Below are 13,867 nucleotides of genomic sequence, written 5' to 3'. Positions count from 1 at the left end.
CGCCTATGTCTGCTTGCTGCTGCAAAGCGTTTTACATTAATAAAAAATTAAGGATAATTTTTGGCTTCAATATCTCGCGGAAAAGAGTTTTTCCCCTAGCGTAAGCTATTACGCAGTACGAGAGATACTCTCGTAAGAGAACAAACACATCTTACTGTTAAATAATGTAGCTGTACCTAAAAATACCTACTTATTAACTGCATGTTCAAGCAGGTTAATAAATCATATGGGTGAGTGGGTGGAATAAAACTTGACAGTAAATGAGACAAATAAGTGAGAGATTACAAGAATTTAAAACCTTTATTAAACTTTTTTTTTTACATTGCCTCTGAACAGTGCTTGTGTCATTGAATGTGGGTTTATACACAGTGGATAAGTGCAGTACACTGGAGGTTGGAGCCATGGTGGAGACTTGACAGGCAGAACCAGGGAGATGACTGACTGAGACAAGGTTGATGGCGTTGGAGACCCAGGCGGAGCCGAAGAGACCGGGGAACACAGAAGGTCCTGAGACCAGACGGAGCCGTGGGGACGAGCGGCCAAGGTGAAACCAGGGTGCCGGAGGACTGAGGCGGAGCTGGTGCGCCTGAGGACTGAGGTGGAGCCGGAGGGAAGGAGAAGCCTGACGGAGCCAAAGGGGTGAAAGGATGAGTCACAGATGAAGGCCCGTAACTCCATGGCGATGGCAAAGTGACCACAATGTGGAGCCGGAGGGATAGGGAAGCCTGGTAGAACTGTAGGGACGATGGTCCCAGGTGGAGCCGAGGAGCCAAAGTGGGGTCGACAGGTCGATGGGCCGAGGTGGAGTGATGGGCTCGGAGGTACTAGGCGGAGCAAACGGGTTGACAGCTTATGGGCTGAGCTGGTGAACTATCAGCCCGAGGTGGATCCACGAAACACAGAGCAGGTAACGTAGAAGGAGAGGAAAAGCTGATGAGAGGCAGTGAAGACAGGGCTGAAGGACTGGGCAGTGCAGGCTGGGGTTTAACCAACAGCCTTCCTGGCCGATACTGGACAAACCGACAGTCTAAAGTGGCCTCCTTGGCTGAACCGGAATAGGCAGAATTCTTAGGAACGGCTCTCTTGGTCATCTTGGAACAGAGGACGTGGGAGTGGGAGGCAGGGCGGGAACATCACAGACCTCAATTGTACAGTGCAAGGTGACGAAAAGGGCATACAAAGAACTGACGGAAACACAGAGCTCAAATACAAACAAACCAATCAATGAAATGAATGACAGGTGCACATGATAATCAAACCAATGAAAAACCCAAAAATGGTTCTAAACAGTACCAAATTAGGGTTCTTCGGCTTGTAACAAAGCAGAACCCTTTTTGGTGCTAAATAGAACCCTTTTTATAAGGTTCCATAAAGAACCATGCTTTTAAAATGTTATATAGGACCTTAATGGTGTTATAAACAACCTTTTCAACAATATTTGTATTCATTAATATTAGTGTCTTCATATTATTAATATTACTATTATTAATATTATTTTAACAAATTGTGGCCTGGTCTTATATATTGCTGCCTCTATTTGGGTTTTACATAAAAAAACAGCATGTTGTGTCAATTAGGTCCTTTTATTTTTTTATTGACATGGCAGATTGTTGCAAAAATGACAGTGCTCTAACAAAAGTTGTTAGCTGAATACATTAATAAATAACAATTGACATTGAACATGATATAGATGTAATGAAGACCAGTGAAATATCTTCACAATCCTCTATGATGTCTTTACGTCTTTCATTAGTGTGTATTCTCAGTGGCAGTTTCTCTCTGCAGATGATGAGGTTATGAAACGTGACCGCATCTGAAATACACAATTGAGTTTAGAGTTACATTGTGTCTCTTCCATTTGATTATGTAAAAACAATTATGTTCATGAAGGCCAAAATGTATTTAATGTTTTGCGTGACTGGGTATGTTTAGGTATAAAGTCATAATTTAAAAAATCTAACAATATGGATCATAAATTACATATACTGTAGCTCAATTTTAACAATATGCTATATGATAGATGTATCAGCTAAAATACTTTTATAAAATAAAGTGCTTTGAGAGGAAATTCTGTTATTTTTACTGACCCCCATGATGTTCCAAACCCATAAGCTGATATTTTTTTTTTTTCTGTGGAACAAAAAAAGGTGAATATGTGAGTCACCAAACGATAAAATCAAGTCTGAGCACTATTTTTGAATGTGAACTGGACATGGATGTAAATGATGTTTCAATAAATAATGTCCGTTCCTTACATAAAGCTATTGCAAGAGGTTTTATGGACAACTTTTTTAAAGATGTCACTATCAGAGATTGTGCTACAAATAACCATTACCCATCACATTGACAGAATGGGTAAGTAACGGGGCAATTTTATCCATGGTTAAAAGTGATGTGTTGCCAGTTCTTGGGCTTTTCTTTTAATCTTTCGTAATGCGAGTCTGTGGTCTTAGAATCTGTTCACCTGGCTAACTCAACAATATCTCATAACTTCTTCAACTGGACTACACTTAAAAACTCTCTTTTATTTCTACAAATCCTAACTTGTCTCTCTGTTTTTTGTTGTTGTTGTTTTTTTACTTTAAAACTGTCTCTTTATAGCATCGCATCAGATCTGACCCTTTTAGCATGTTCTAAATTAGTGAAATGCAATAGACAAGATAACTTGTCAAAATGAAAACATAAATTTAATCATCCCTCAATATTTAAAGTTGGAAACAATGTGAAATGCATGTTTAACAACTTCTGGACACCATGAGCAACCACACTCTAAAAAAATGCTGGGTTGGGTTACTTTTTTTTATTACATTTTTAACCGAATGTTTAAGTTTGTCCATATTTGACCCAAAATTGTGTTAAAACAACCCAGCATTTTTACTGTATGGAAAAGAGTGTTAAGATTCTTTAAAAGTTTTTTGTTTTGAGTAGGCTAGAAAAAAAGCATGTGGATTTAGAATTACTTAAGGCTGAGTAAATGACAGATTGTTTATTTATATATTTAAATGGAACTTCCATTTAACTTCCATTTAAATTATGGAAGGTTGGTGTGACCATCAAGTAATGAGTCATTTATACTACATCTTTTGGAGCTGGGAGGACTGATTCATGATGTGTATATATATATATATATATATATATATATATATATATATATATATATATATATATATATATATATATATATATATATAAAACTCATAATAACTGTGTCATATTATTACAGTGCTAGTTACTTGCCTCCTTCTAGAATTAGTTTAGAGCTAAAAATTTGTTTCAACCATGATGTCACGTTCAAGTGACATCACTACTAACGGATAATTCAGTGTGGCTCCAGTTTAATGTCTCAATCCTAACACCGCGCGCAGTGCAATCGATGGGATAAAATGCGAATGACGCATACAGGTTGAGGATTTCCTTCCCACACGAAAGTCTGACGTCTACCCCTCCACACATTTAACTTTTACCACACGCGGCTTACGGAGGGTCTCCGACAGTCTGCTTACACGACTTCGCTTTTGCGCATGATACTGCGGTCCCGACGCCACTTCACGCTCCAACTCACCTTGAAACGCGGTGCTCTCAGTTTTTACATGGAGAGCGACGGAGAGGCGACCAATACCCGCCCCGACGCCTCCCCCACTGGCCAATGAAATCAGAGCGGGGGCGGAGCTAACAGCTAAATTGTCATGCTTGGTTTCACGCTGGCATTGCCATCAAGCCGCGTCTGGCTGCCGTGCGCTGGTGCAGGTGCTCTATTTCATCGAGAGAGGATGCGAAAGGAAAGAAGGGGAGGGAAAGAATGAAGGGAACCGTCGGAGAAAAGTATGCAGGGCATGATTAAAAGGGTATCAACAGCTGACAGCGTGTCTAACGTCCAGGGGCTTGGCTAAGAATGATTTATTGAAAGGGGCACTTTGAGATATGATGAGGTTTCTTTCTGGTTGGCAATAGTACTATGATTTGGTATGTGGCCACTTTGATAGCAAGTGTATTCAGCACCAGAGGAACAGCTGCTCAAGGTGAGTTGAAGTGCAATTTATATACAGCTTTATGTTTGTTGTGAGATATTGCTGAGTTTAAAATAAAATTCTGGGATTGTGTCATTCTGAGTTAATTTCTAATAATATATCTAAATTCTAATTTGATCATGTGGAATATTTTAAAGTAAACAGCATAGCAGCTCTGGGTTATTTTGTTTTTATAATTATAATAATTATAGTTTTCTCTTTGCATAAATATTATTGCTATGCCATAGTGACATTTCTGTTTAAGTGCTTGTGTTTCTTTAAAAGTCATCTGAGCTTGCAAAACGAGGGTTTGAGCTGTTAATTCATCCATATTCATCTGTTCTTCAATACCATGAGCAACTTTAGACTTGTATACTTCATATTAAGTGTGTTCTATTAAATTAAAGGGATTGATCACTCCAAAATGAACATTTACTGATTTTCTTTTTCTCGTCGAGCACAAAATTATATGTTACCATTCACTTTCATTGTATATTTGAGCTAGCTGAGGCTGATTTTGTCCTTTAGGTTTTGCAACCTCATGAGATTGAGTAAATGATGACAAAGTTTTCATTTTTGTTTGAACTATATTTAAGCTCTGAAAATATTAATTGGGGAACTTTATTTACACATCTGAAGGTGCTTTTACCAGGAATATGGTGTTGTGCTCAGTAGTATTTTAATATATCAGTCATCTTGTGCTATAGGTTGTTATAGTAATTCATTTTATGAATATTCTGCGTTTCCTGACCTCAGATGTCTATAGCTTTTTAAACACAAGACCACTCTAATAGAGCCATCATAAATGTAATTCAAGATGTGTTCTGTGAATCTGACCGACCCTCAGTTCAGACTAGTTTAAATAAGTGGTCTGTCTTTATTTCAAATGTTGGGTTCATGGACTCACATAGCCCTGCAATTTCCAATTTAGCCACTAGAGGGCTGCTAACTGTGTAGCAGCAAGGAGCATCCAATCTTGGGTCACATTTTGAGAACTTTTTCATTGCATGCACTATGATTAATTATACATTTACTATGTCAAGAGAGACATTATTCGTGGTTTGATATGTTGCTGTATGTAGGTGTTATTTAACCCCTAATTTTTATGTATAAAAAGCGGAATGTGATCATCTTACCTTTGAGCTGTGTCATCCCCTTAATCTGACAGTGAGACATATTTCACCTTGCTGTTCTGACTGTGCACTTTGCTGCATTCGCTCACTGTCTCCCTCCTGTGTGTCAGAGCCACGCTGCACTATCCCAGCCCTAATGCAGATCTCTCCCTGCCCTCACCCTCCCGTCTCAAGCTGTTAGCTGGCAAACAGGCCCACAAACTGGCCAGGTGCCAAATCTATGCTTTGTTGCTCTGTCTAAACAGAGGACTGGGAGGCAGTAGTCTGAGAGTCATGAGCTCATGCATGGCTCCAGGTACTGTAGGCCCTCAAGGCTCAATGCTAGCTGACCGCACTGAACTTGTTGAGACCTCCAGCAGTCCACTTCAGGAACAGACCATCTTCCCTCATGAGAAGAGCATGTGCCCAACAGCTTTCCCCTTTTAAACTAGTTTTGTGTTTGTTCGAATGTAATTTTGGCAGGGGCTCAAATTGATCTTTTTACCTAAATTTGTCTAGATTGACAACAAGGAGGTTTATAATACCTGGAGAGAGCTGTCAGATCTCGTTAATCTCAAAAGAATTAAGCTAATCACCTGAGCCTTAAATGAAATGTGAATAATATAATATAATATAATATAATATAATATAATATAATATAATATAATATAATATTAATACGATTATTTTGGGGTCGGTAAGATTTTTAAAATGTTTTTTATATAATTTTCTTAAGCTCACAATGGCTGCATATAATTGATCACAAATACAGTTAAAACTGTTATACTGTGAAATATTATTACAATTTAAAATAACTATTTTCTATTTAAATATATTTTAAAATATAATTTATTTTTTGTGATGGCAAAGCAGCCCATTACCAGCCTTCAATGTCACATGATCCTTCAGAAATCATTCAAATATGCTTTATATTATGTTATATTATAATTTATTATATTATACATTACCCTTTATACTCTACAATGTCATAGTTACAGCATCTACCATGAGGGGCTAACAGATCATGCTAACCAGCCAAAATTTTGACTTTGGGCAGACAGGATGTGATTTGAGCTGATGTGGGTACAATGAAATGATGGTGATTTGTTTTACCAGTTAGCACATGCTAGCAGACTAGATTCTGCTGGGTTCTTAACCCTTAGGCATTGTTGATGTAGCTGCCAGCTGGAAATGGAGAATCTAAAGAAAGCTTGCTCTGGAGGTTTGTACCGCAGTCTATGTTTCATGGAAAACCTGTTAGAGGAGAGCGGGGGACCTGACAGCTGCTCATTTTTAAGCGGTGTTGGATAACATTGGATGTGTTTTCCAACAGTCATCACTTCTCTTTCATCCTCAGGCTGTAATAGCTTGATCCAGCAGAATGATAAGCGTGTAGGATTCTTCCCTGTGGAAAAAATTTAATAGTTTATATAACAAACAAGCAGCCTGTCATCACATCTGGCCGAATTTCCAACACAACTCACATGAGCATGTCACTTTCATAGTCGTTTCTATGTCTTGGTAGTACAGATTGCAAAGAAAGAACCCCCAAATTGCTATATTTCAACTTACTGGCTCACTTGACCGATACTTTCAATGTCTTGTAATTCTGATTTATAATGTCAGCAATCTAGCCAAATCCATGATAGGCGTTCTAATCAAACAGTGAAAACAGCAGACCCGCGCTGATTGCATATATATATATATATATATATATATATATATATATATGCGACCCACAGAGCGCACAGCTAAGGCAGCCAATTCCCAAATGAATTTTGTTGGCTCCATTGATGTGTTAATCAATTAATACAACTTTTTTTTTTAATCAGTATGTTGTCTTGTTTTCGAGTAAACAATATAGAAACATTCTGTAAACAAGATTAATTTACTTGGGAAGAAAAATTGCTTAAGATATTATAACTTTATCGCCTGGTTTCACACACAGGGCTTAGATTAAGCCAGGAGTAGGCTTTAGTTAAATTAGGACATTTAAGTAGCTTTTATAAAAATTAGAAAACAAAACATTACTGGTGTTCATCTTGGGACAAAACAATGACACTGACATTTTAAGATATGCCAGTGCAAGTTGCTTTAAGGAACAGCTCAAACATGCATTTAGTCTTGGAACATTTTAGTCTTGGACTATAGGCTTAAAGAGTTAGTTCACCCAAAAATGAAAATTCTGTCAGTAATTACTCACCCTCATGTTGTTCCAACCCCATAAGACTTTCGTTCATCTTCGGAACACAAATTAAAATATTTTTGATGAAATCTGAGAGCTGTCTCACTCCTCCATGCTTCTATGTAATTGAAACCTGCCGGCCCAAAAAGTTAGTAAAAACATTGTTAAAATAGTCCAAGTGACTACAGTGGCTCAACCTTAAGTTTATCAAGCGACGAGAATACTTTTTGTGCGCAAAACCCCCCAAAAATAACGACTTTATTCAACTATTCATCTCAGATAGGGGTGGACCAGTACTACTTCATTAGATTTTTTATTCTAAACTGTTTTAATTATTCTTATTTGTTTTGATTATTTTAATTTCTTCTATGTAAAGCACTTTGAATTGCTATTGTGTATAAAAAGTGCTATATAAATAAACTTGCCTTGCCTTGCCTTATTCTATGTGGGCCTCAGCCTATAGTCTAAAGCCTCGTACACACCGGGACGAATATCGGCTCGCGTTATTCGTCAGCGTTTTTCAACGCAACGCAAATTCATTCCCTGACATTAGATGGCGCTTAATGTAAAACAGAAATACCCCGGTCCACAAAGTGGCGCTGCGCAACTACGCTTCTGACACTCGCTTGTCACTCAGAAGAAGAGAGCAAGTTTGTCGCGTTTGTCATATAGTTCTTTATTGTCGTTGGTGTCTCTTTATAAAGACACCAACAAGACCAGCAGCTCTACATTCATCTAGCCTTGCATCTTCCTCGTCTTATTTCTTCCCGGCAGAGTGTAGACGCTGTACATCTTCTTCGCTATTATGTATGTGTGCTCGGCAAGACTGTTTTGTGTTTGAGCGCCCCCAAGTTGTGTTTTACTGTAACTTCAGAAGCTCCAGACACGTGAGCAAAAGCGGCAATCTCATTGGTCGGATAGTTTTTGACGCGGCGCGTCAAACCAAAAAAAACAAACCCGAGGCGTTTTTTAAAAAATGACGCTTTTACGCGTGGTGTTTTACGCGTCGGTGTGCACACTCACTTTGGCGCCCATTGTTTAGTCACGAGGCGTTAAACGTCGGCGAATATCGCACGCGAAATTCGTCCCGGTGTGAACAGGCCTTAAGACTAAAATGTTCCAAGACTAAATGCATGTTTGAGCTGTTACTTAAAGCAACTTGAGTTCACTTAGTGTAACAGAGAAGCACTACGTCAGAACGTAGGCTCACTATTGGCCGACACTGGTCATGAGTGTGATGCTGGCCAACAGTTAGCCTACGTTCTGATGTAGCGCTGCATTGGTAAAACACAACCTACTGCACTTCATATATATATACACTCACCTAAAGGATTATTAGGAACAACATGCTAATACTGTGTTTGACCCCCTTTCGCCTTCAGCACTGCCTTAATTCTACGTGGCATTGATTCAACAAGGTGCTGAAAGCATTCTTTAGAAATGTTGGCCCATATTGATAGGATAGCATCGTGCAGTTGATGGAGATTTGTGGGATGCACATCCAGGGCACGAAGCTCCCGTTCCACCACATCCCAAAGATGCTCTATTGGACTGAGATCTGGTGACTGTGGGGGCCATTTTAGTACAGTGAACTCATTGTCATGTTCAAGAAACCAATTTGAAATGATTCGAGCTTTGTGACATGGTGCATTATCCTGCTGGAAGTAGCCATCAGAGGATGGGTACATGGTGGCCATAAAGGGATGGACATGGTCAGAAACAATGCTCAGGTAGGCCGTGGCATTTAAACGATGCCCAATTGGCACTAAGGTGCCTAAAGTGTGCCAAGAAAACATCCCCCACACCATTACACCACCACCACCAGCCTGCACACTGGTAACAAGGCATGATGGATCCATGTTCTCATTCTGTTTACGCCAAATTCTGACTCTACCATCTGAATGTCTCAACAGAAATCGAGACTCATCAGACCAGGCAACATTTTTCCAGTCTTCAACTCTCCAATTTTGGTGAGCTCTTGCAAATTGTAGCCTCTTTTTCCTATTTGTAGTGGAGATGAGTGGTACCCGGTGGGGTCTTCTGCTGTTGTAGCCCATCCGCCTCAAGGTTGTGCATGTTGTGGCTTCACAAATGCTTTGCTGCATACCTCGGTTGTAACGAGTGGTTATTTCAGTCAAAGTTGCTCTTCTATCAGCTTCAATCAGTCGGCCCATTCTCCTCTGACCTCTAGCATTAACAAGGCATTTTTGCCCACAGGACTGCCGCATACTGGATGTTTTTCCCTTTTCACACCATTCTTTGTAAACCCTAGAAATGGTTCTGCGTGAAAATCCCAGTAACTGAGCAGATTGCGAAATACTCCGGCCCATCTGGCACCAACAACCATGCCACGCTCAAAATTGCTTAAATCACCTTTCTTTCCCATTCTGACATTCAGTTTGGAGTTCAGGAGATTGTCTTGACCAGGACCACACCCCTAAATGCATTGAAGCAACTGCCATGTGATTGGTTGATTAGATCATTGCATTAATGAGAAATTAAACAGGTGTTTCTAATAATCCTTTAGGTGAGTGCATATATGGACTTACTGCACTTCATATATATCATATATATATATGAAGTGCAGTAGGTTGTGTTTTACCAATGCAGCTCTACATATATATGTGCGCTGCAGTAGGTTGTGTATCGCATTTGCGTTCAGGATATCTTGTTCAGTTTTAAACAGGAAAAAACGTACAAAAATCTTCAAATAGCTCCCTAGCACTGTAGACTCTGAAGGGAATGTCTTATCTATGTCTGTGGCTGGATTCCATTTCTACTTTCTCAGCACTTCAAAGGCAGTTTCCTGTCTCTGATACTCTCCCTCTTCTAGCGCTCTCAGTCTAGTCCGCCACCACAGCCAGTGCAAACTATGAGCCTGAGCAGACTACCCGCTGAAGCAATGGAAGTTGGTAGAGCCTTTTTGAACTCTACCAACATGTAGATGTTTCTATACTGCCGTGCAAAGGCAAAAGACCGTAACTTCGTTTTTGGTTGAAAATTAGTTATTGATATTTTTGGCACATTCAAGACCTCCTTTATCATGTTTGTGGATAAGTATCTTGAGTCAATTCCGTTGTTTTTTCGAGAAAAAAATGGTTTGTCTTAACCGTAACTTCCAAAAGCCCATGAGAAACCAAGGCAGAACACCGTAACACCAGTTACGGCTCTTTGGCTTAGTTTTGGAACGCTCATATTGAGTTACGGCACTCTGCTTTTGTTTAGCCGCGCGTCAATATGAAGTTACGGTGTTGGCGTTCTATCAAATAATGCTACCTATCAGATTATACGGTGTTCTGCCTTTGTTTTACTCTCCATTAAAATTGAAATTACGATGTAGCCTGTGTACTTTGTACAGCTACCATCCGTCCCTGTAACTTCTGATGTCCTCAGAGCTTTGTCCTGCACTAATGCGGTCAGAACATTTAGTAGGCTATGCTCTTAACCCGCTCCATCGACAAACGTGCGATATCGATCGCGAAGTATATATGCAGAGTTGACAGAAAAATGTTACACATGCCGAAGCAGGTCAATACAACAAAGAACTAAAGCCCCGCCTCACCCAGTTAGGGTACCGGACCTAGTTGAAACAATCATGCATCTAGCTGGCAGAGTGCCAAAACTTCGCCGGCGCCTTCAGCTCCGCCTTGAACACGGTTGAGCCGACGCGGGACTAATATATCACAGAGTGATAATAATGAAGCAACAAGGGTATATTGGCACATACAACATAATGAAGCAAGTGCTGGTGCATACAACATCAGAACAGCTGTTAAAAACATGCATACAAAACACAGCGTCCGGAATAAATCCGTGGGACGAGCGAAGTGCACGCACAATAATAGGGCAGACAGCTGAAACCAACGCATGCAGAACACAGAAGGTTGTGCTATAAATGCATTAGTCGTCTAACAAGTAGTCCAGAACGCGCTCCCTACTGAGTCCTAAGGGGTAAAGCACTGCATAGGCTACTTTTCGTGAACGGTGACACCTTCGAACACGAATCCCGGTAAACGCCTGTGAAAGTATGCGTATTTCAGATCCACCGCTACAAACCAGTCTCCGGGTCGAATGTGCGTGAGGATCTGTTTTATCGTGATCATTACATTACATAACGCGTGTTTAGCAAGTCTTATGCCACTCGGTACCACTTGAAGATACTCTTTAGTCTTACCGCTATCTATGGAGGTATTTTGTCATGTCTAATGTATAGGGCCACCAGAATGCAACCAAAGCACAATAACTAGAAGCCTAGGTAATTGTAAATCATACAAAATAAATGCCAGGATCACTAGATTGTATACAGGACAGGTGTTACAATAATGATTTTGATAATGGTGATCAGCAACCAAATATTGATGTGGAAGTTACTGGCTTTTGCCTTGGCATGACTTCTCACTTTTTGCTGACAATACAAAGGCAGAGTAGCCTACAGTAACTTTAAAATAGTGGTCAAAAGTCAAGTTTGAGCTCAAAGTTTCGTTATGTAGATCATTTTCATTACTTAAAGGTGCAGTGTGTGATTTTTAGCGACATCTAGCAGTTCGGTTGCGAGTTTGCACTAAGGGCTCAGCCCACTGCTCACCCCTCCCTTCCGAAGAAGCTACGGTGGCTAAAACTGGACAAACAGATTGTCGTCTGGAGACAGCAGAGAATAGCCAGAGTAAGCCAAGAGTGTGTAACATTGTCACTGTTTCTGTACGTCAGTCCATTATAAACCACATCATGGATAAAGTTTACAAACCCATAATCAGGTGAGGATCAAGGGTCTTAATATATAATATAATAATAGTAATCAGCTGATTGTCTCACAAACGTAACCAGCACATTTCTCCCCACATAGCAAACCCATAATACAGCGAGGGAGAAGAACCACATGAAACTATGCAACTATATATGTTTTCTAACAGGGTAGTAAAAGTTTAGCTGGCTAAATATGAGCTGTTACTGTGGCTGAGCTGGTTAAAGCGCAAAGCCTTGTTTAAACTCCACGCGTCCGCATGATATGAGCCCAAAGGTGCGCGTGGCAAAAATGACATGATTGTAACAGCGAGCGCGCCTCCGCATCCCCTAGAAACCATTTACTACACACAATAGGCTTTTTTCTCTGATTTTGAAAACTCTTCGCGATCGACTTAAAATGCTTCCAAGCCTTTATATGGAGTTACAAGATCGACTTGTCGACCGCGATCGACGGGTTGGTGATTCCTGTAACATACTATTTTACGGTCAATGACAAGAGTACTAATCAGCTGTCTCACGAACATAACCAGCACATTTATCCCCACATAGCAAAGCCATAACACAGCGAGGGAGAAGAACTCCAACTACAACTCCAACTCCAACATGAAACAGTCCAACTACATATTTTTACACCACTGACAAGGGAAAAGTCACTACTCATGGTGTTTATGGCTAGCTTCTAGCTTTCTGCTGCTTCTCTTTCAAGGTAGTGAAGTAACTACCTTGACGCGGTGACGCAGTAACGCGGTCTGTAGCGCTGTTTGTTCGCGTTCGGCTACTGTAGAAACATGACGTCACAATATGTCGACCTTCATAGAAGGGGGTGCCCGCGGTTATGTAGATATAAATGTCTCATTCTAAGGTAATAAAAACATTACGTTTTATTTAGTAAGTTCTTTATACACCTCTGAAAACATAGTTATAGATGTTATATTGCATTTCTGTTAATAGATACTCAAAATTATTACACATTGCACCTTTAAAGCTGCTGTAGGTAACTTTTGTAAAAAAATATTTTTTACATATTTGTTAAAACTGTCATTATGTCCTGACAGTAGAATATGAGACAGAAAATCTGTGAAAAAATCAAGCTCTTCTGGCTCCTCCCAGTGGTCCTATTGCCATTTGCAGAAATACACGCTCCCGGTCAGAAACAACCAATCAGAGCCAGGAGGAATGTCTTAGCAGTGTCAATCACGCTCGTGTAAGCGCTGATCACACCTCTCTCTTGCACAGCGCGAGCCGTCGTTCAAACTCAAGATTGCCGGCGTGCTGCAGCTGTGCTTATGACGGAGAAACAACCTAAACTGCCAATTCCCGAGTGACACCTGCTCATAAAACAAAGAGGTAAAATGAAAAAGACCGATGACGATAAACAAGCGAAAAAGAAAGAATTAGACAGAGCCCTTTGACTCGTGTCAAAACTCTAGCCGCATAATAAAATGTCACGCACTCTGCTAAGCAACAATTGAAACCTGCTAATTCACTGGCTTGTCATGTTGCTGAAATAATGTACTAGCACACCTTATCTAGCATTATATATCGCTAGAATAATTACTTACATACTGTAACGTTAGTTACCGTTATATTAACGTTATCTTACTAGCTATTTATAACTTATAGAAAGAGTGCAACGTTATAAAGTTACATGTAGGCTATTGCAAAATACATAATGATTTGAGGACCAAGTTTGTAGTCAAAGTATGGGCAGGCCATAGTCCATGTAGAGCATATTGTTGACGTTTAGTCCCTATTAGTGAATGTGCCATATAACTTTTTATCCGCTGTTATCGGTGGCCCTGTTTACTAGCCTGCGCGTT

The 13,867-nt window shown here is 40.0% G+C and overlaps 1 protein-coding gene across 6 annotated transcripts in view; it reads left to right on the top strand.

Annotated features, from left to right (window-relative positions):
- Window positions 1-3,708: 3,708 nt before the first annotated feature.
- igsf9bb (immunoglobulin superfamily, member 9Bb) overlaps window positions 3,709-13,867 on the top strand; it is a 154,556-nt gene continuing 144,397 nt past the window's right edge. For all 6 annotated transcript variants that reach the window (XM_056263073.1, XM_056263070.1, XM_056263072.1 and 3 more), the window contains exon 1: window positions 3,709-4,019. In XM_056263073.1, the coding sequence (XP_056119048.1) occupies window positions 3,956-4,019 (64 nt within the window). In that variant the 5' untranslated portion in view covers window positions 3,709-3,955. The remainder of the gene's footprint in view (window positions 4,020-13,867) is intronic.

The sequence above is a fragment of the Rhinichthys klamathensis genome, unplaced genomic scaffold, assembly GCF_029890125.1.
Source record: "Rhinichthys klamathensis goyatoka isolate OS25496 unplaced genomic scaffold, OSU_Roscu_1.1 h1tg000197l_1, whole genome shotgun sequence".
NCBI lineage: Eukaryota > Metazoa > Chordata > Actinopteri > Cypriniformes > Leuciscidae > Rhinichthys > Rhinichthys klamathensis.
This window is presented reverse-complemented; position numbering and strand designations above follow the sequence as displayed.